Genomic DNA, 24094 nt, shown 5'->3' on the forward strand with positions numbered 1-24094 from the left:
GTGTGCCATTAAAGTCATTGGAAAATAGAAAGAATCATAAAACTAGTTTAGAACTGATAGTATTCTGAGTAGTGATTTACCACTGTTTTTAAGAAACTCAAAGTATATATTATGTTAGCTTTTGAAGGAACTTATTACTACCAGTAGCGTGAGAGCTTCTCCTTTTACATGATGCTTACACAACAAATCGCCATGATAAAAAGATTTTCTTTGGTAGTAGTACATATAGAATATTCTGCATGTGTGTATATTTGTTCAGGATAGTCTAATAGATAGGAAAGCTTCTATTGAACTTACTGTGATGAAGTCTGGTTTGGAAACCAATACATTTTAAATTAACACACAGAAGTCAAGATGGACAAGATGATATTGTGGAGTTTTCTGCTGTTGTTCTTTGGAAGTCAAGCTTCAAGAACTGTGGCTCAAAAAGGTGCCGACTTTGCAGTGGATCTTTATCAAGCTGTTTGTTCCTCTCACAAGAACAACGTTGTATTTTCCCCTCTTGGAACGACTGTGCTTCTTGGAATGGTCCAACTGGGTGCAAAAGGCAAAGCACAACAGCAGATCCGGAAAACCTTAAGGATGGAGGAATCCTCAACAGGTGAGCATCTTAGACCTAACTGTCTGTAGATACGGTCAGCTTTAGTTTTAGGATATCAGGGAGAAGCTCAGCTTATAGAGCTTCAACAGATGAAAATCAGCAAAGACATTTCCAAATTATGACCAACAGGTAATTATAAATGTATGTATTTTATTCACTTAGGATTGTTTCCTTTTAAAGTATGTGGCACAAATATTTTATTAAGAAACCCTGTCTCAAAAAACTAAAAAAAATAGAAATTAATGCTTATACAGAAATAGAATTCTCTGCCTGTTTGTGTATTTTTCTATAAACTGTTTGTATACTTCTACTTACTGATTTTTAATATCAAAGAATGGATTTAAAATAATATTGCATTCTATTTATTCTTGTGGAAAGGGAATTAATTACTCAACCTTTTTCAGTGGCTTTTTCTCACACTTCTCTTACAAGGGAGAGGGAGGGAGGAAGGTGAGTGGGGGAGCAGGAGAAGAATGGGAGAAGGGGAAGAAGTGTAAATTTTGGAATGGAAAATAAATGAATAAAAACAAAATAAAATTTAAAAAGTAATGTGCTACTTCACCAAGAGACCATGAAAAACATCAACATTTAACTTATAAGCTTTCTCAGTAGTTTTATGAAATGGAGGAAGGAAGCTCTTAAATAACCATCACAAGTTTCTTTCGGCAGGTGGTTGTTTTTGAGTGTCCCAAAGTCACATGCGGGCATCTGACACCGAACTTGAAACATCTCCCAGGCCATCTGGCTCATGCTTTCATTTCATAGTGGTCTGAGAATTAAGCTCTTATATCACTATCACATTGTAACATTTCCTGGGCATCAGAAGAGATATCTAGATTTTTGATGAGAGTTCAGTTACTATAACCATAATTGATTTCAGTATATTTATCTTAGCACATAAGAATTTGCTTTTTCTCAAAATATTGGCAAGGCATACATTGCTCCATTTCCAATAAAAGCAATTTTGTACAGAAATGATATTGATAATAATAATTGAGCTTTCCTTTGTGAATAATATATAATGAAGCTACTATAGCATCGGTTTCAACACACGACTCTTAGAAACATTACATTTCATGGTGCCCCTCTGAAATGTAATATATTATTTATGAATGCAAGCAAAGATGATTTAATGAAAAGCTATCAAAGGAGGCCTCTGAAATTAAATTTTCATATGAATACATCTTAGAGGGAAACATACAAGTCTTAAGAGTGGTAGCATGTGAGCATAAAAGTCACAGGAATAATAATAGATACCATCAAACACGGATGTAGTTTGCTATGTGTATCTGTTGCAAACTACTATGTAACATCTATAATCAGTTCACAAGATACATATACCTCTGCTACGCAGATGAGAAAACAAAGCAAAATGGATTTTGACTAGTGCTCTTTCCCAAAACAATGCCATGAGACTCATAAGGGAAATTTTATGTTTTCCTTGTAAGGGTATATATAGATGGCAAAACGGTGAGAATAATCCGCCAAAATATTTCTGCCATTTACTCTCTAAGTGACAGGAAGACACATATGGAGGATCAGTAATAAAGGAAAAGAAAGTTAAAAGGCCAAACAATAAAAATGAAGTCTGAAAAATAAAAGCTAGAAAAGAAGAAATAAAAAGAAGATTAACCAGTGAGAAAGGTGAGGGAGTGAACTACAAGAAGACAGAGGAAGGTCTCCACACAGCCTGGCGGGAGAGGAGCAAACTGAGTTAACGTGGAGCAAGGGCTGAGACAGCCAGCAGCAGGCAGTGCAAGCAGAGTCGTGCAGGAGCTGGAATTAGAAAAAAGAGAGAACGAATCCTTTTCCATTTTGATTACTGTGACTGTGCAAAAGTGTGTGAGTTCATGTGCATGTTGGTGGACAGTGGCTGACATCATCTTCCTTTTTCAGACAGGACCTATGGCTCATCTTGGGGCTAAACTATTTCACTAGGTTGATGTCATCTTTCTTTTTCTAATGGGATCTATGGCTCACCTTGAAGCTATAACCTATTTCACTAGGTTGACGTCATCTTTCTTTTTCTTTTTTTTTAAATTTATTTATTTATTAAAGATTTCTCTCTCTTCCCCGCCACCGCCTCCCATTTCCCTCCCCCTCCCCCAATCAAGTCCCCCTCCCTTGTCAGCCCAAAGAGCGATCAGGGTTCCCTGCCCTATGGGAAGTCCAAGGACCACCCACCTACATCCATGTCTAGTAAGGTGAGCATCCAAACTGCCTAGGCTCCCACAAAGTGGGCCCTATGGCTCACGTTGGAGCTAGACTATTTTGCTAGAGTGATTGACCTCCAAACCACAGGGATCCTCCTATCTTTGTCAGTGCTGGGATTACAAGTAAAGTACACACTGCCAACCTGGTTTTTAAATGGATGTCAAGGGTCAGACTCGGGTTCTTTTTTTTTTAAATATTTATTTATTTATTTGTTATATATACAATATTCTGTCTGTGTGTATGTCTGCAGGCCAGAAGAGGGCACCAGACCTCATTACAGATGGTTGTGAGCAACCATGTGGTTGCCGGGAATTGAACTCACGACCTTTGGAAGAGCAGGCAATGCTCTTAACCACTGAGCCATCTCTCCGGCCCCAGACTCGGGTTCTTATGTTTGTGAAGCCAACCTTTTATGAGCCATCTCTGCAGGTCCCATTTTACTTTTAAAAACAATACTGTGTTGAAATATAGCTTGATTATGGCATATTTCAACATCTCAGATTTAATTTCTTCGCTGAAGATCATTGACTTACTTCAGTGCTGGCTCTGCCATTAGTGCCTCAAAATTTTATTCTTTAAAAAGGTTTATTATTTAAAATTGTATGCATGAATGTAGAGGCCTGCAGGTACAAGAAGAGAATATCAAATTCCCTGGAGATTAAGATACAGATTGTTGTGAACCACCCAATATGCTTTCTGGGAATAGAACTTGAGTCCTATGAAAGAACAGCAAATGTTCATAATCACTGAGGCTTCTTTCTAGCCCTCCCCCCACATCACTGATTTATAAAATCAGTGTCTGTCTGTTGAATCATCTGTCTTGATTTTTCGTTCCTGCTACCAGTTTGTGATCTCTGCTCTATTGTGGTATATTAATGCCTGGCTTATTCTATAGGGCTGTACAGATGCATTGAACTGTAGCATCTTTGTAGGACTGAGAATCCCAGGGGCTCAGTACTTATATGTTACCCAACATCAAAGAATATGCTCAGAATATATGTTCTTCACTGTTCTGAACCCCTGATAATGCCTCTGAAAAAAATGATACTGATTATTCAAAGGCTGCATTGGAGATACAGGTGCCTTTGGAGCACAGAGATTTTCGACCGCATATTCCTAGAGTAACAGACTGTATGGGTACTCTGGAAGAGTGGTATGTGCTCTTAACCCCCAAACGATCTCTTCAGCAGCCCCACCCACCACATACACCCGTGTTTGAGATGGTCTCTGGCAGGTCTGAAATTTGTCACTAGGACGTCTAGACAGTGAGTCCTATGGATCCATCTGTCTTTGCCTCCACTGTGCTGAGATCACAACCATGTGTCATCAAACCCAGCATTTTCATTCTTTTTTTAATATTTGAATTTATGGTCCAACTCGGAACCTTACGATTTAGTAGAAGGGATGCTACTGACTGAGCCACTTACCCTAGGCCCTGCCCTAGGTTTACTTTTTTTTTTTTTTTTGCTTGTCTGGATATCACCTGCACACATAATGAGCCTTTGGGATCTTGACACCATAAAAAGAGAACCAGTGTTAGAATTTTAAAAGATATTCCAGAGGGCTGGTATAATCAAACCGATTATCCCCATTATCGGTTCTCTGTGGTTCTATTTTAGGAAATTAAAGAAACTTTTTTTCTCATTGCTGATTAGGAGCCATGCATATGTATTCTTTTAAATTTGTGCTAAATGAGGTCATTAACCTGTAAATATAATCAAGTTTATAAGCCCAATATTTTTATAATCCCCTCCCCAAAACTTATGCTACTTGGTGATTATTTTTCATTGATTTAGGAGCCCAGTAATTTATTAAAGGCCAGCTCTTTGTCACAGATTCTTAGAACTTAAGTATATGGCATGATTCCATTTGCTCTGACAAATGAGGTACAGCTATTTTTGTCTCCTTTTCTGTTTTCCCTACCATTCTTTGAGAGGTGTCTATAAATTATAAATGCTGAAAATTATTTTAGAATCCTGTCACTTTACCTTTGCCATTAATTATTTTCTTTTAATAAACTTTTGTACCTTTGCTGAGGAAGTAATCTCTGAAGTCACCCAGCTGCTCAAATATGCCATGTAAAACCTCAGAACACTGGAGACCGGCATCCAAAATCTTTGCATAACCAAACAGAAGAGTTTAACTTTCTCCATCTCCTAGTGTAAAGAAATCCATAGTTCTCAGGACTCATGAAGGTCCTCAAGTCTAGTACTATGAAATGTATTTTTATAATTAAAATCTTTTATATATTTGTCTCTGTTTCAGTGAATAGGGAATCTGAAATTTCAAATACAATGCAGTGCATCTAGTCTGGCTTCCTGGATAGATGTGCAGATTGTACCTATTCAAGAACTGCAGACCAACGAGGTGTCGTGGACCAAGCATAGGTTCTGGTCAGCTGGGCAAGATGCAATGCACAGCATGTGGAGGTGGCTCCCCAATATCAGCTCCCTAATTCACACAAAGATTATGACTGCTGACTTTATAATTTAACAATGTGTTCTCTCATGCTTTATCTCCCTTTGGTCCTTACAAAGAAGTTTTCAGTAATACTTATTTTGTGGTGTGTGTGTGTGTGTGTGTGTGTGTGTGTGTGTGTGTGTGTGTGCGTATGTGTGTGTGTACACTGCTCTCTCTGTGTTTGCTTTTTGGAGATTAGAGTTCTATGTCAGGTGAGTCACTCTATTAATCCCTACCTTATTGTTTAAGACAGGTTCTTTGATCCTAGAGTTCTTTAATTTGGCTCTACTGGAACAATGGTAAGACTCAGGCACTGTTCTGCCTCTGCTTACCCACTGCTGGGATTACAGGCCTGACGTGACGTCCCCAGCTTTTATGTGGTGATTGAACGCATGTCCTTTTCCTTGTACAGCAGGCAGTTTACTGACTGAACCGTATCTTCCAGTCTGTCAATAATTTTACTCAATGAGTACCTTTTAATGGTGAACTGTGGTTTATTAAATGGAGACTAATCAAATACTATCCACTTGCAAGTTACACTAATGAAATTTTAGTTTTTACTGAAAATGTAATAAAAGCATAAAATAATATGTTATATGAAACAATTTTTGGATTAAAGATATTATATGGAACAGCTCTAGGATTATGTAAGAAGTACATAAAAATGTGTGCAACATTAGGGTATGCATAAGAAATCATAAAAAGAATCGTCAGAGTAGACAAGATTTAAAGCCATGCATAACATAGAACATAGTCTGCTGGTGGTAATTATTTGAGTTGATTTTACCCAGTAGCTATATTTGGGATGACTAAAGGCTTTTATTCTTGCAGACAGCCAAAATACATAGATTACTGCGTCTGAACAAATAGGCATGCCAGATTTTTATATAAGTCTAGAGATGATTATAGGGCTTATCTTGTAAACCTTGAAACCTGGACAGGTGCAGTTTTTCAACAAATAGCAATATTTTCTGGAAGCTGAAATAAAAGTAACATTGACCATCCCGTTCCCTCAACTTCTCCTCCTGCCTCCCCTTCTCTCCTCCTTCTCCTCCTCTGCCCTTCCTTCTTCCCTCATCCCGAGACTCCTTTTTTTCTCAGGAGATTTTGTCTATTTCCCCTTCCCAGGGGATTCATGTATGTTTCTCTTAGAGTTCTCTTTGTAACCTAGTTTCTCTGGGCTCATGATTAGTGATATTTTGCTTTACGTCTGATATCAAAAAAAAAAAAAGGAAAAGAAATAAGATCTTCAAAACATTATGACTATAATGAGTATTCCTTTGTATTTGTATAAAAATTAGGAAATTGTTATAGGAATAGCCTAGGTTATACAAACTTACACTAGAAAGCTGTCTTAGAACTCAGAATGTGCACTATGCTGTCAAATCTGTTTATTGCGTCATAGATAATGAAATATTAGAAAATAAATTATTGATATTTTTCCCTGGTTCATATTCACTATTAGGTTTCTCGAGAAAACATTGAAAATCTAATTTATTCCCTTGAGTAACTATGTACATTTTCATACACAGAGGTGCAAAAAAAAATCAATAAGTAAACGTAGCATTGAAAACCTGTTCATTGGTGTCGTATCTCCACTAGTATCAACAATTCCCTCTCAAAGAAATTGTTCTTAACTGGAAACTTCCTGCTATTGAATGTTCTAAATGTGATTAGAAAGTTGCATTTTCCTTCAGCCTGAATAAATTCATAATTGTGATTCTGAAAATGAATTTACATTTACATGGTCATTCTTTGTCCAACATAGCTGTTGTGCAAAATCCACATTCCATTGGAGGTAAATATTCCAAGTCTGTATCTGACTTTCCATAGTTAGTTAGGTCTTAGCATGGAAAACTGGTGATGAATCAGAACACTGAGCAGAGTCAGAGCTGAGAAGGTTCTGTTTTCATGTTGTTCAATATGTGAGTGCATGTTATAATTATTTTGTAGGAGAGGAATTCTCTGTGCTGAAGTCATTTTTTACAGCCACCTCAAAGAAGAAACAGGAATTTACATTTAATCTTGCCAGTGCCCTCTACCTTCAAGAAGGATTCACTGTGAAGGAAGCGTATCTCCATGGCAACAAGGAGTTTTTCCAGAGTGCTGCAAAACTGGTGGATTTTCTGGATGCAAAGGCTTGTGCAGAGACAATAAGCACCTGGGTTGAGAGCAAAACAGACGGTAAAGTTTCCCATTTTCATAAAACTGCTATTTCCTGGTGGATTCATAGTTTTTAATATCCTAAAGTAAAGAGTGGCTCAGTATTTCCCCTTTCTATGGTGATCAAATGGATCAAATCTTCCATTTCCTCTCCCTGTATTAACAAGAGACTTTACAACCTAGAAAAATGCAGAACTGCTTGGAAAAGTATCTTGATTCATGCACTAATTTCCAGACAGCCCCATTCTTAATGCGAGAATTTTTGCAAGAGTTTTTGTTCCAGCATTGATTTTTTTTCAGATATGTAAACAGGAGGCCTATTTTTGTCCAAGAATATATTAGATATGTCAATTCCAAATGTCTTTTTCCCAAGTACACTGTAAATATTTTAGTTGATTTTGCGAATGTTTAAAAATAATGCTAACAATCTTATCATAGGTATGCTAATCTAACCTTTAGAAACGACATAGCAAAAATTACAAAGTCATCAAATAGAGGTTTAGGTCAGGATAGATTTGAGTTCAAAGTTTAGAACATTGTATGCTAAGTTTCTATTTAAACTTAGGACACTACTACATATTGTAGTTATTAGAAACTTTCATAGCAATGTATGTGATATAATAAACATATACTGGACACTTAATAGTATTTTTTATTTGATTATACTCTAGAAATTTATGATTGTGTGAGTAGCTTCTTGAATCCTCATAGGTAGATTCAAACACAGAGGCATCCACTAAGATCATGACTCAGTGGTAAGGATCAAAATTTATAGGGATGTGAAATAAGGAAAGAATATTGTTATGAACAAGGAAGGGTCTACTGAACAGAGAAATAAGACGAGGAGAGGCTGGTTGTTTTGAAGATGAAAATCAGGCTATCACTAGTCACTGGTTCCAAGAGAATAATAAGCTTGGGTGTAGCACTGATATAGTGAGTCTGGTTGCACTGATGGGCAAGTTAGCGCTTAGGTTTGAATGAAACTGATAAATATGCAGGAAGACAGTTCCAATTCTCCTCTTCTTGTCTGAGCATCCACTTACGAAATCGTCTCATCAGAGAACTCCTTACTTGCTCTGTCCACTTTTTCCTAGAACACTCCCATTTCCTATTTCCTGGTGTTTCTGTCAGTACCTGTTTCTTTAGGGAAGTAGTTAGCAGCATTCCCTTTGGCTCTTAATGTTTCTCAAGCTAGATCACACAATGGCTTGTCATAAATAGTTCTGTGCAAGACATTTTCTTGCTTTAGTCTATTTTAGCCAGTTCCATTGAATCACCACCCAATTATTCTCCCTACTTTGTTCTTCGTCCTCTTTATAGGAAAAATTAAAAATATGTTTTCAGAGAACGATTTTGGCCCCCTGACTCGTCTGGTCCTGGTAAATGCCATTTATTTCAAAGGGGACTGGCAACAGAAGTTCAGGAAGGAAGACACAGAGATGACAGATTTTCATAAGAAAGATGGCTCAACAGTCAAGGTTCCAATGATGAAGGCTCTGTTGAGAGCAAAATATGGTAATATGAGAAACTGTACATATTAAACCATGGATTTGATAACTGAAAAATATATTGAATGAACTTTGTTTCAGGTTATTTTTCTGAGTCATTCGTGACCTGCCAGGTTTTGGAATTGCCTTTCAAGTCTAATGAGTTTAGTATGGTCATCATCCTTCCTGCAAAAGGAATGAACATAGAAGAAGTGGAGAAACAAGTTACTGCCCGCCACATCCAGAGATGGTTGTTTGAGCTGCAGGAAAAGGAAGTGGAAGTCAGCCTCCCTCGGTGGGTCATGTTCTGTGCTGCTGAGGTTATGAACTATCAGTGGAACCCTGTAGTCAGTTGTAGGTAATTAACGCTCCACTGAAATTACAAGGGATTTTCATAAGAAGCAATGGTTATATGCGCTAATAAGCTTTTGAGAGACAAAAGAACCTACAGAGCAAATGGTGTGCCACAATAACATAGTTTACATTCCACCCTGTGTTACAAACATGTCTTCATACATTTTAATATAGCGTTTTATTAATTGAGGATTTCAGAGCCATATAGCACATTTTAAACATATCCACTGCTTATTGTTCCCTTCACTCCTCGCAGATCTAAGCACTACTCTCTAAACCCCTTGAAGACGTTCGTTCTCCCATTGCTATTTCTCCTCACCTTCTACAGATCTGCTCTCTACTCCAAAGAACTAAAGTCATCCTAATTCAATCATCCTAAAATTAACATTTTCCTAAAATTAACCCTCTTCTTACCCAAAAATATGTATTTGATATATAAACAGTGGAAAGAAAATTACATCACCTCAGTAAATATTTTTGAGTTGGCTGATGACTGTTTCAGTCACCTCTTCCTCTGCTCTGGAGATTATGTGTTGCCCATGTTCATTTTGATGTTAGTATGTAGCCCAGGCTAGCATCAAACTCATGATTTCCTCGCCTCTGTTGCGCTGGCACTGTAGGTTTGCAGCTTGACCTTTAGTGACAAGTCTATATAGCTTATTACTCAGAGCTGCGTTTCTTTTATATCTCAACGAGTACATAACAGTCTTAAAACTGGGAAGTGAAGATCTGATTGATTTGGAGTAATTTAAGCAAAGTCATCAGCTTCCCAAAGCTACTGTGAGAAAGAAACAGGAGCCCAGTAGTTGATTTCAGTGACAGCAATTCATTCTCTCTTAATTTCATTTCAAAACTATAAACTCAAGTTGGTATCAGAGTCGCACTGTCCTGAAGGCTGTGTCTCAAATATTTTCTTGACTCTTCCTAGCTACTGGCAGAGTCTAGCAATTCTTGGAGATAGCATCATAATTTAGGTTCGGTACAACACCAGCCCTTCTACAACCTGCTTTGTTGCAAATAAATAAATAAATAAATAAATAGCTCTTTTGTAACTTGTTTTGGTCAATGTCAAACAATCAGGAGACTTTATATACAAGAGTCAGCAGAAAGGAACATGAGACTGTTGGTATCATAGCTCCTGGTTGTAGAATTTCCTTTTCCCTTTTCTGACAGAATAAGTTTAGAATCAAAGCCTGTAGGATTAAAAATAGGTTAAATGTAGTAGGGACAGAGCTAGCATTTATTGTCTTTAACATGCCAGACATCAAATTTTAGATATTGTCTGAGTTGGATATTAGTAGAAGTTCATATCATTTTGTCTACCTGTACTATGAGATGCTGTAAATATTTTTTATATCTACTTTATCTTTTATTATAACGAAGGAAAACTATAGTTATAATTATATTCGTTAACTCCATCAAAGATCCCCGAAGTAAATATTTTAGAAATTAAGTTATAATAGGTTGGATCATATGCCTACACTGCGTGAGATTTCTGTATATAGGAAGCATCATGAGAACAAGCACTTATTAATACAAGTCAGATGTTTGTAAATTTTACCTACACAAAACTTCCCTTTGCAAAGTATTATAAATATTGTGTTTATTGTGTCTGTGTGATGTATCTAACCCTAAGTTTGTATATAGAGCGTAGAAGGCAAGTTCAGGGGTCATTTCTCTACTTGCACCTTTTTTGAGTCTGTTATTTGCCAATGAGAATGTCAAGCTAGCTAGCTTGTTTCTTTGTCTCTGCCTTTTATTTTGTCATGGGAATGCTGGGATTATAAATGCATTCTACTGCATGGGAGCCTTTACATGATTGCTGTCTATCCAAACTTCTGTCCTTACGCTTGTAAAGCAAGGATTTTCTTCTAGGAGCCATCTCCCAGTCTCTGAATTTATATTTTGATACCAATACTGTGTTTCTATGGATTTGGTTTGGTTAATTTCATCTTTAAAGAATACAGGGCTAGCTAAAGTCCATAATGTACACAACGGGATTTCAGATAATAGGATAGGAACCCACAGGGAGCCATCAAGAGGTTTTAATTTTTCCACATTTAATGAGAGCCCTCAGTGTATTAATTAATTAACGTGACTAGAAACCAAGGCAGGTCTATCATAGCACAAGAATTCAGATGTTCTTTCTTTCTTTTTTCTTTTTTTTCCCCCATGTGAGACCTTTCTCAAATCAATGCTTACACGTGGGAGCAAATTCCATATGTAAAGCAAATAGACATTGTTCCATATGCTAAATATTCTATTTCTTGATTATTTAATTTACTATTTATCTAACCAGCATTTTTGTTGTCCATTCTTTTTTTTTCAGCTGCTATTTCTTTAACAATTTTAGCTTAGGGCCAAGTAGATGGGAACTGAAACATGACCATGGTGAACAGGGACTCACACCGTATATATTGATCAAGATCATGGTTTGGAATTACAGTGGAATTATATTTTGATTAGAAGAGAGAAGGAGTCAGCACATTACCTTTGACCAAAATGGACCTTAGTTTAAATCATATTTCTTATACATATCTTGACCTTGAGCTTGGAAATCAGCTTTCTTATGGTTGCTTTCTTCTGCATCAAAGGTCATGATAATGCTGACGTCCTAGGATTTTTGTAGACATTTAAAACAGTGGTCTATATTAAGTGTTTAGCCTTAGATGTTCTACTTCATTCCCTCTATTCTTGGCTGCAGTAATTATGAATAATTAGGTATTGGCTTTAGATTATGCTTTTATCTAATGGCTGAAGGAATTTTTATTTCTGTAGGTCTCACTGGACTTTGATATGAGAGGGACTATTAATTAGGTGACTTTCTGGTTGATAATTACACATTATTAGACACTGTGATAAGTCTTCGGGATTCTTGTCATTCTCCTGAAATTGTTGGCTTATTATTCTAAAAATAGTAGGTATAATAGAACATATAGTTTCCACCTTTATTGCTATTCAGTTTAAAGAGTATGATAAAAAGAGAATACTTTTAAAATAATTATATTTCATTTTGTTCAGTAAGAAATTACTAAGAAGTTGAAAATAGCAGCATAAAATAAGCTATTTTCATTAGCAATAGATTTTTAGTTTTTAAGTTCCTTGCAATACCAGTTACTTAGTGCTTGGAATGTTTAGCATGTTCCAAGATGCATACAATTTTGTCAGGAAATAATTTTAGCATACTCCCACGGGATACTCATTATTCTGAAGAATTACAGTGAAGAAATTTAATCAATACTCATCAATTAATATTATGGTTGAATTAGACTGATATTCCATCAAATTTGTAGCCCCCAACTTTAGCTCAGGTGTTAGATCCAAGGTTCTCAAGGCACCTATGCACAGAGCCTGTCAGTGTACAGACATAGCCCTTGAGGTGGGAGTTGCCACGTAATGTCACTGATATAGAAAACATGTGTTTCCCTAGGATGCCACATGTTTTACCTCATTTAAAAAAAAACAGCTTGTGATCTCTTTTAAAAATGAACAAGATTCTCTAAGCATCTATGAAATAAAAAGGCACTAGCTCTTTCTCTTCTATTTAAATGATATGAAATTCAGTGCCTGCAGCTGTCTTCGAACCATGAATCTTCGTGATTCTCTGATAATTGGTTCTTTCGTGAATGAAAAACTCAGGTAAGCTGTATGCCAGAGGCGTAATTTATGGCCTGGTATCAAAAGCACTGTCGGACTCTTGCCCCTGACCTGATAAATCTTATCCATTTTACCCAGTTCCCATCCATGTTTATCCATATGAAGTCTCCACTTTTAGACATTAGAAATGTCCAAAGAACGAAGAAAGTCACAGCCAGTGAGAGAATAAATAGGAATAATGCTGAGAAATCAATGCCTCTCTGAATATCAGTCACCAAAAAGCTTCCTCCATGACTGTAGGCTACTGACTCCTGCACGTAGGGAGGTGTGCACGTCTTTGTCTGAAAATCTTGAGTAAGAAAATTACTAGAAAACTTCTATCAAAGATGATAAACAAGGAAACAACCTTTTTTGGATGGAATAATTGTCACATTGCAATCATTCTATTCATCTTCCCCGCCAACAGTTTATCCAGGAAGCGAGATATTAGCTACGTGGAACCAATGAATGGAGCTGTATAGAAATGACGGGAGATATCAGAAAATGAAACTGGGTTGGTGAAAGCCAAAGATTCACAGCATAATCTTTGCCAAGTCACCCACATCATAAAAAAATTCCTAGAAACTGTGCGCTACATTTTAAATCATATTTTATTCGTCTTTTTGAAACAGATTTAAAACAGAACAAAAATTAGACTTCAAGGAAGTATTGCCTTCCTTAAATGTAACAGAGATATTCAATCGTGGCTGTGACCTTTCTGGAATAACAGGTATGCTGTTGATAAGTAGTTTTTGTATTGTCATGTTGATTTGTTTTCCTGGAATTATATAAGCAAACCGATCTTACAATGAGAGAATATTCAGTCCCAGCAAGCATATACATAGTAAATAAATGTCATACCTTGGGTGAACCTTCTATTAATATTAATATGCTCTGTATCTTCCAGGTAAGAGGTTTTCTCAATGAAATTCAGAAAGCATTTCATTAAGTTAGATAAACATTCTCACGATATGATAAAATTATGTAAGTAGAAGAATTATATAGGCTTTTATTCTGCCCTGGTTATATTGCCTTACTAATAATGGGAACTGCAAGGTGGTGTCTGTCATTTAAGCAAGACATGTAAAACTCAGATGGACAACTACTTCTCAAAGATATTTTGGTAGGATTAAAGCACACAAAGCTTTGGATGATGTCACGACAGGAATCAGGAAGCCTGCAATGGACCGTGCTACCTGCAAGGGTCTTTATATACTGACAGCAAACAGAGATGGATTGTTTGTGCTAATGTAAATCTAGGGACTTATGCCTTGTTGGGCTCCTTACCTCCATAACTAGGCCAGGCATTCTGTAAGTTCCTCAGTGATTAGCAAAAATTGATAGCTGGAAAATAAATACCTGAAGAAATAGAAATAAAGGGTACCATACATATCAAATACAATTAAAAAAATACAGTCTCTTTATTATAAAGCAGGGCTCTGATGATACATGCCCACCAGTGCATTTTGTATCATCATATAACATGCAATAGAAAAACTTTTGGGACGTTTCTGTAAATATCTAAACTTCGCAGCAGTATTTGTCCATCTGGTCACTCACCGATCTTTTAGGGATGTGGGTAGAATGGAAAATGTATCTGAATGGAAGAAGTGGAAGGTATGCAGTAGGTGCCAGACAGGTTCTTTATCGCCTTCACACGTGGCACAGCTATTGTTTTCGCAGCGACAATTGGATCTGACGTCTTGCAAATCCCTACGTACTAGCAACACTAGTCAGCATTAAACACTCCAGTAAGATGCTATTTTAGAGTGCCCTGGACCCTAGCCACCTCCCAAACCCAAACAACCAAGCACTTTTCAAGCACCTCTCCCCCTTTAACTTCTTCCTGGCCCGAGGAATCTTACTCAGTATATCATAAGCATTAAAACAGCGGCTCACTGTTCAAACTCCAGCAATTTGTAACTTCCATAAACCTTTTGCAAGATGATTTATTAAAATACTTGCAAAATGCTTCATAAAATAATTTGTGCAAAACATAACTCCAAGCAGAGAATAAATGTCTAACATATTCTGCTTTCTCCCCCCACTCTGGGGTTAGCTACTTGAATTATTTTAACATTCTCATCATGCCTCATTGACTTAATACCAAAGCCAGCATTTATCAGCATAAGCAATTGAATGCTGTATGTACTACTTTTCAGAGCATTCCTGCTATAAACAAGCAAAAGAGGATACCTGGACCAGAGGATTCAGCTCATGGTAGTTTAGTCCTCCAGACTTGGGCCAGACAAATGGCTACAGGAACATTTGGCAGAGGATCTCATTGATCATACTGGAAACAAGAAGCGGGGGGGGGGGGATAAATGGAGTGGTGCAGATAGGATCCCCTAAAAACGCAATGACCCATTCCTTTCAATGTCACCTACTTCCTACCTAGCTGAGGACCTAAATCCAGCATGCAAGCCTTTTGGAAGGATATTGATCCAGGCCACAGCACTTGCTATGCTTTCTGATTCTTGAACAATAAAATCTTAATGAAATGTAATGTGAACTAGTCTAATCTTAGTGATATGGAATAATTTCTACAAGAAATGTATATTTTATACTCATATAGTTCAATAATTTTGGATATACAATTTTATACCTTTGAAACTTTGGGATTCAAACTTTACTTCTTACCATGTTATTAGTTTCTATGTCGTGTTTGATAAGGATGTAACTTTTAGGACATAATCTGAGTCATATGTCTTAATGACCTTGGGAAAATAGAAAGATGTATGTGGGCCATCTATTCCTCTGGCACATGGAGAGATGGCTTAGTATTTAAGGTTGTTTTCTGCTTCTGTGGAAAACCTGAGTATTGTTCCCAGCACCCACATCAGGCAACTCAAACTGCCTGCAACTCCAGCTTTAGGGGACCTGACACCCCTCTTTTGAACTTCCCATAACAAGACCTGCACACACACAGAAACGGAGACAGACAGACAGACAGACACACACACACACACAGACAGACACACACACACACACACAAATAAATAAAAATAAAACAACACACAAGCTTAGTTGAACATCTAGAAAAACAAGAATTATTTTTAGTCTTCTTTAGTTCTCTTAATTAAACAATTGTAGACTTATCTTTTCATGGATATTTAAAGGAAATGATTACTGCAAAGACAGAGGGAGCATAGAAGTCATGTTCATTGTTCTAAGCTGGTGTGACTCAGGTCCTTTTCTTAAGTGGCAAGGCTTACTGCAGGGGTTGTATTTATAAGACTTGGTCTGCTCAGCCTACTGGTCTCAGAGCCATTTGGCCTGGTTCCATTGCTAATCTGGGTGAAATTTTTCACTTCTTTTTGACCTGCCCGCACCATTAGGTCACTAACTGTGTGATTAATTTGCAAACCCTGTCCTACTTCAGGGATCTATTGGAGAATCTGTATAGGTGTCTCACTCTGAATGGCTGTCTTAAGTTTTGGAAAATCGACACTGAAACTTTGGCTTCTTCCTTTTTCCATATCACAGGTTTCTGTCGCTGAGCTTATTTGTGTTCATTGATTGGCTTATTAGCGTGGTGTCTGTGACATCACCTATACACCAGATAGCATTTAGCGCACGCCTCTATTGACTCTGAAGAAGCTAGATATAGCTGGTCCTGCAAAGCTGACTTGATATGATGTCTACCTCGTTATTGCACTTGTCAGGATTATCTTTGCCAGCCACTGTGACAGAAACATGTCACATCAGTTCCACCAATGGGTGAAGAGAGGAACCCTCAGTGTTCATGCACAACAGAATAAATGTTGCAAGACACTATCTTACATGAAACCATTTATCCAATGTTTAGAAAACAGCTCTGAAAGTTAATTTTCGAACTGACGATCCAAAGTCTCTTTAGACTTTTCTGACCTAACCAGTCTTGAGGGAAAATGAATTTTGTTTTATGGTCAGATCAGAATTGAATCTGTAATTTAAAAGACAAGTTTACTTTAAAGTTGATCTTTCATTATTTCATTATTTGTGGTAAAGTGGGAATCCCCTCTGTCCATTCAAATCTCCCTCCTAGTGGAGTATCTGATTTGAGGGTTACACTTTCCGCCTTCCCTTTTATGTCTAGGCAAACTCGTTCTATCTGTCTATCTTTCCATGAATTTCATACTTAAACCTAAGCACCCTTATCTACAGAAAACTGACTGAATTGCAGAAAGTCCGTTTGTTCAGTCACTGTTTCTGTATGTTTGAAAATGTAATTATTTGAGGGCCTAGTCAAAAGTGCTTTGATTTTCCCTGTCATGTTTCCATCAGATTCATCTGAAGTCTACGTCTCCAGAGTCATGCAGAAAGTTTTCTTTGAGATAAATGAAGATGGAGGTGAAGCCGCAACATCCACAGGTAAAACCAATTCTTGAGAAACACAATTGGCAGCCAGGTTGGCACGGTGTAGGCTTGGGGTTGTTCTACCAATTCTGATCTTTTTTATCTTTTTCTGTATACAGAAAGGAAGAAAATGGTGCTTGTGCATATTATACATACATCTTTTCCTTTATGTGTAACACAAAAGGGAAAAAACTTGATTAGCACTTTAGCTTCATCCCTTGATAGTTTTCTTATTTGTGAATCATAATTACTACCCATTAGCTCCCTAATAGGATCTGGGGAGAAAATGTCAGGACTTGACTCGGAAATCCTCATGGTTAAGAGCGTTCGCCATCCCTGTCCTCTTTAATAGCATTCTTAACTAGATTGGCTTAGTGATCACCTTTCTAATTTGAGTCTTGTTATTATCTCAGTAGTAATGGTTCAACAATTTAGCTGCTTATTACAGTCACCTGGGTAGTTTTTAACAAATTCTATGCCCAGAAAATGCTTAAAATAATTCAATCTGTTTGGCTGTATCTAAGATTTTTTTAAAACTTCAGTAAGTGATCCCATACACATCAAGGAGAGCAAACACTGACTTGTGATGTGCAGCCTGCCCTCAATACCACACATGCAGTGCGTAGACAGCAGCAAGGGCCTTACTTAGGGACTTATTAAAGATTCCAGATTTCAAGTCTCATTCCAAACCTACTCAGTCAGATCTAGCTGGCTGAATTCACTAGGTGGTTCAAGAGTACACAGAAGCTTAAGAATAACCTCTCTACTTCGCTTCATTGAATAAATATTCTTTTGAATAGCAACTATGCTATTTGTAAATAATACTTGGAAAAAACTTTTGATGAATAATTTTTTCCATCAAAATCAGCTAGAAGCAAACAAACAAGCAAAAAGAATTAGTGGCTCCTTCATTAGTCTCTTTTCATACCCCAATACTACTTAGATTTTAACTAATGCTTTAAATTGTACATCATTTAAAGGGTACTATTGAAAAAACACTCCCAAATTCTATCTATTTAGAGATTTCTTTATTAATTCATGTTGCTGCATGGTACCATGGATTTTGACATCTAGGTGGGACACACTAGGCTGTGGCTTCCATTCTGTCATCTCTTGGATGAAATGTCTTTACCATGCTCAAGAAACAGATTGCAGAGGATGAACCCTATCAGTGCTTGAAAAAACTAGAACTATGTGCTCAGATGAAGTTAATGGCTCACAAACACAAAAATTTCATCTACTTTTACACAATGCTGAATTAGTTCTAATCCATTAGATGACAGTCCTCTAATTATATTAGTGAAGGAAAAGCCCCAGAGATGTAAAGTCGCTTGCCTGGGGTCATGCTGTTAATTGACAAGAGTTTGAACTGATATCAGGTTCCCTGGTTTAAAACACTAAGCCATTTTGCTATTGCATAGTGCCTCTCATTGCAAAGCTAGAATTCTCCCTGAGGAGTATTTTGCACTCATCAGAAGATGGCAAGAGGAGTCTGTGGATATCCTGATGAACCATGCCCCGGAAGAGCCTGCGATTCTGACTATGAAGGATGTGCTCCGGGGTTTGTTCACAAGCAAGGGAGAGACAAAAGGTTTTCACTGAAAATGAAAAAAATGGATGTAAAATTGACTTTACTTTTCAGATTTATCTCAGTAATTCAGATGTGAATTTAAATCCTCTGCAAATTTAGGGGTCATTGTCATGGTTGTTTTGTACGGAAGAGTGTCAGTCAAGTCATATTTGTAAGATCGTTTCATTTGTTTTCCAATTTTGACTATACATGTTGATTTTATTTTTTTCCTTGAGTTTGCACAGTTTTCCAGGGGGATTGAGACGAAGATGCAGTTTACATTGAGACTGGAAATGTACTTCAGAGACCAGCGGCAATGGCATCAAACAAGAACTTCTCAGGAGTTGCCTTTCTCAGATCTCACTTTAGCCTAGTCAGCCAGATTTGAGATGGCAAGAACCTGAGAGGAGTGTCAAAATATTTAGTCTAGGAAGAAAATTTGTCTGACCACTAAAATTTCTCACATTATTCACAAGTACCACATAAACTGAAATAAAGTGAATTATCATAATAAGTAATTATAACTCAGAAAATATCTGCTCCTAACTTAATAATAAAAGTCATACATACATGTATAATATATAATACAATATATAATATATAAATCCTAAAAGCATAATATATAAACCCTAAAAGCTCAGGGAAGGGGGGTGGAGCTCACAGAATAACTCCAGAAATTGAAGTACATAATAGGTAGTTCCGAACAGAGATAAGATTCTCACACCTTGAATTAAGGCAATGAAGTGCAAACATGTCTGGAAAGGAATTAAAAGGTGAAGCATTTTAAGAACAGATCATGCAATGTAAATAGTGGGCAGAAAATTACTGTTGAAAGTATGACATTTTCCATTGCCTCCACTAAATTGAATCTAGTATTTGGTGTTCTTCCTCATTGAACAGAAATGTGAAATCAGAATGAATTCCTGATGGTTAAATATTTAGTCCTTTGCGCGGTGATTTAAAATTAATTGACAATTCCTTCGCCTTTAGGATATATTACATCAAAACCTGTTTGTCTGTGAACACTCTTGCAGTGTGCGTTTATGGATCTCTGAAGTATAAACATGTAAATGACCGCTGTCTCTTTTTCCTAGGCGTAGACATCCCTGCGATCATGAGCTTGACTCAAACTCAATTTCTAGCGAATCATCCATTTCTGTTTGTGATGAAGCATACCCAATCAGGTACCTCTTTCGAAAATTTCTTTTCAGGTAGTGGATAAATTAAGCTGTCAGTTGTTATTCAGATATCTGAAATCATGCTTTCCTTCAACAGATGTTTGTTCAGTATATTTTATACTTCAGCTGTAGTGTCATAAGACATAACTAGAATCTGAAGTAGGTTAGTGGTAATCTGGCTTCTGGCACAGCTTCTTCCTATATAAAGCTAACTCCCAGCGGTTATTTGGTTAAGAGAGATTTAGAGAAGCTCAGAGACAGAAAACTTAGCTTGATTAGTACCACACAATTAAAAATAGGTAGCATGACAAACGGAGTTAAATTGCTGTGATGCCACAATGGAGGTGAATATTGGGAATCGTGGAGTCCTGAAAAAAGGCTCTCATGGAGGCTCAGAGAAGGGGGGGTGGGGCCAAACATCACTTCATACCTTCAGAGAATGTAATGAGTTATAATAGGAGGGATGGGATAGATGGTCTTGTGGAATATGGAAATCCCGGTTGTCCTGACAGGTTTTCAGCACTTGCTCTTACAGAAACATCAGGCAGAGTGGAAAAACACAAGGGAAGTTGTCTTTAGGGAATTAGGATTATAACAATAATGTCCTGGGAGAGTCACAAAACACAGAAGAGCAGAGAGAGTTTTATTCAGCCTAGACCTTGAGTATGCTAGAAAGTCTTGGAGGAAATGTCAGTTTCCCTGCATAATGACAATGGGGTCACAGAGGCAGACCCCTGTCCACACTGCAGCTCCACTAACAAGTCAGCTCATGTTGCTCATTTGTTCTAAATTACACTTTCCTTTTACGTTTGGCAAAAATAAGTATTAAAAAGTAACATAAAAGAATACATAAAGCTTATAACATGTTTCCTAGTACACAATAGGCTTTCACGAAAAATGAATCAATAAACATAAATAGCAATAAACAAAGAACAAATAATTGAAATGTTTCTATAAACTGATTCTGAGAGCCTGAATTTGTTAGATTAACTAAAGGTTTTGTTACTGGCACTCTGAGGGATATACTAATCTCTTTTTTCAACTCTATACTGCTAATACTGGTGGACTTTTCCAAAAACCTAATTTTGAGAATGCGGAACAGCTTTAAAATCACCGAGTCTGTATTAAAACAGTATCAATCCAGAAGTAGATGTGTCTGTAATAAAATATATTCTGAGTAGGTTGTTTGATCTATACATCTCTAACCATTGAGCAATCTTCATTTTTTATAATTGGTATTTATAATTATTGAGTATGGAGAACAGCAAGAAATGAGTCAACTCTGGGCATCAAAACATAAGTAAACGACTTAAAGAATGATTATTTTTGATCCCGTTTCTCCAATTGATCATTTGTTCTTAGGTCTTGTCTTTTCATCTTGTGTGAGAGCAGCGACAATTTAAAAGCAAAATGACCCATTTACTTATTTCTACTTGTTTATTTGTGATAATGTTTAACAATTCGACCTTAGCAACAATTTCTATGATTATTATTGTAATAAGGCCGTCCAAAGAAGGGTTGCTCACTACAAATATTGCATAATATAAACAGAGCCTCATTTATCAGGAGGTTTGAATTGTGACATAAAATTTAGAGTACAGGCTGAAGAGATTGTTCAGTGTTAAAGAGCAGCTGATGGTCTTATAGACAAGCTGTGTTCAGTTCCCAGAATACACATGATGGCTCTTCAATTCAGAGAATCACACACCCTTTTTTGGCCTGCATACACACATCACACACGCATGGTACACATACATACATGCAGGCAAACACTAATACACTACACATAAAAAAATTAAAAATATTTAGAAATTGGGAAGGTCTATTATATTAAGATATTATGCCTTTGTGATTAATTTTTCCCATAAATGATAATAGTTTGTTGACTTAGAAGATCATGAAATGGCTTTAAGCTTTACACAAAGTATGTATTTTCAGCTGACAGTTTCTGAAGTATGCCAGCAGATGACTTTAGGTTTGCGCAGCTATTTTTTTAATTTGGATTTAAACTTTTATTTTTATCAAATATGCCTCTTGTAAAAGTTCTATGTGATGTTTGAATTTCATACTGAGGGAGCTGTATATTGCAGTCTATTTATCTGCAGCTGTTATAGCTACAGGAGATAAAGAACTCATTTGTTTTCCTAAGCTGAAGGGGTACACCAGCTCTATAGAATTCCAGACAAATATTGACAAAGACAGTACATGAAATGCGCATTTCTGAGGAAGGAGTGAGTCACAATTTCCAAGCCGACCGTGCTCCCCATACAAAATTCATTTGCATTTAGAATTCTGCAGATGAGCTGAAAGAATAAGTAACTAGGATAATATTTATGAATAAACCTTGGAATCTAACTGTATGTTTTGGCAATGCTGTGGATTTTAATATTAGGAGTTATAAATCACTTCCATTTGATGGAGGGCTGGAGTAAACACTTTAGTTAAAGGTAGGGGGCACCTGTATAAGAGAAGAGAAAACAGAAACGGTATTGACTCTTGCTCCTGTCCTGTGCTTCTGTTGTTCTTTTGTTAAGCGACATTTCACTGACCCTCAGAACTTAGTAGTGACCAGAGTAGTGAGTGTGTGAAGCCTCACATCCTAGTGTTGTTCTTTATGGTGAAATGAACAGATGGGCCAGGCGATGGTGGCGCTTGCCTTTAATCCCAGCACTCGGGAGGCAGAGGCAGGCAGATCTCTGTGAGTTCGAGACCCAGCATGGTCTACAGAGCTAGTTCCAGGACAGGCTCCAAAGCCACAGAGAAACCCTGTCTCGAAAAACCAAAAAAAAAAAAGAAATGAACAGATGGGAAACACTGGGACAAAAGTCGTTTGTGGACTGTTGGACACCGCCCTGTATATTTTAACTGGTGTTTTTCCTATAGAAGTGAATGAGAATCCCTCCCAGTTTCTGAGAAGTATTTTATGCCAGAACACTATGAAGACACAGCCACTGGTGCCTCCTGCTGTGATAAAATTCATCCTGGGGAAGGTCCACCCTTGTCTATTAGAAGACTGGGTGTTCACTTTTATTTTTTTCAGACATAATTTTGAGATTTTTGAGTGATAACATAAAGGAAACATCATTTGGAGATTATTTCTTTATCCATGTAATTGATTATCTTCACAGTGTGTCTATTTCTTTTTGAGATTATAATATAATTATGGTATTTCTTCCTTCCTTTTCTTCCCTCCAAACCTTTCCATATATCCCTCCTCATTCTCCTTCAAATTCATGTCTGTCTCTTGACTGAATGGCAAGTAGTTAACGAAGCAGGAAACTTGCCCACTGTTATTTCAAATAAATCCTACTTCATTAATTAGCTTTAACTTAAGCAAAAATTTACCACTTTTTAAAATTAACCTTCATTACACCTGCAATTAAGAAGTTTATGGCCATTGATATTGACCCTCTTCTGCTTCCCTTTCCCAGTTAAAATGCAAGGTGAGTAGTTTTGATGCACCATTAATTCCTGGTCTGTCCTCTTGTTCTAAGTCACTGCCAAACATAGAATGGCTGGAAATAGGTATTTGCACTTGTGTCTGATGTGATATCATTTCGCCGGGCACTTGAAAGTACTAGCGATATGAAAATGTTGTCTTTAGCAATGAAGTATGCTTTGATTCAAACTGAAGGAGGTCGGGGAAACTACACTTTCAACCCTGGGGCTCTTGTTCTGTGCATGTAAATATGGCTGCCCATTCTTCTGGCTTGAAGCGGCACTGTGCTCATTACCATTCCATTGTGCTGTGATTGCCTGGTTAGGCTCTATATTAAGAAAAGCTCTCTCATGAAAAACAAGATTAATGCATTTTCTATGATAAATGGCAAAGGGTTTTATTTACTTCTCAAAGTACAAAAATGATCAATAATCTAAGTGTTTTCAACAAAGGGGAGGGTCTTACAATCAGACTTCACCTGTAGAGAAGAATGAGTTAAAGATTGTTTAATCATGAAGAAAATAGTTTGTCTTTTCTTTCAGAAATTTCTAAGTCATTTTTTTCTTTTTTTTTCTAGAATCAATTTTGTTTATGGGAAGGGTGACAGATCCTGATATCCAGACAACGAAGGGGAGAGACTTAGATTCACTGTGA

At 37.0% G+C, this 24094-nt stretch overlaps 1 protein-coding gene across 1 annotated transcript; it reads left to right on the forward strand.

Annotated features, from left to right (window-relative positions):
* Positions 1-354: 354 nt before the first annotated feature.
* Serpini2 (serpin family I member 2) lies at positions 355-24094 on the forward strand. Its single transcript, XM_041658875.1, has 8 exons — positions 355-601; positions 7229-7459; positions 8759-8953; positions 9028-9220; positions 13548-13645; positions 17182-17268; positions 19918-20007; positions 24018-24094. The coding sequence occupies exons 1-8, from the start codon at positions 355-357 to the stop codon at positions 24092-24094; spliced, it is 1218 nt and encodes a 405-aa protein (XP_041514809.1).

Source organism: Microtus oregoni, unplaced genomic scaffold (genome assembly GCF_018167655.1).
Source record: "Microtus oregoni isolate MIOR12 unplaced genomic scaffold, Mior012 000010F_ref0000083, whole genome shotgun sequence".
In the NCBI taxonomy this organism is placed as follows: domain Eukaryota; kingdom Metazoa; phylum Chordata; class Mammalia; order Rodentia; family Cricetidae; genus Microtus; species Microtus oregoni.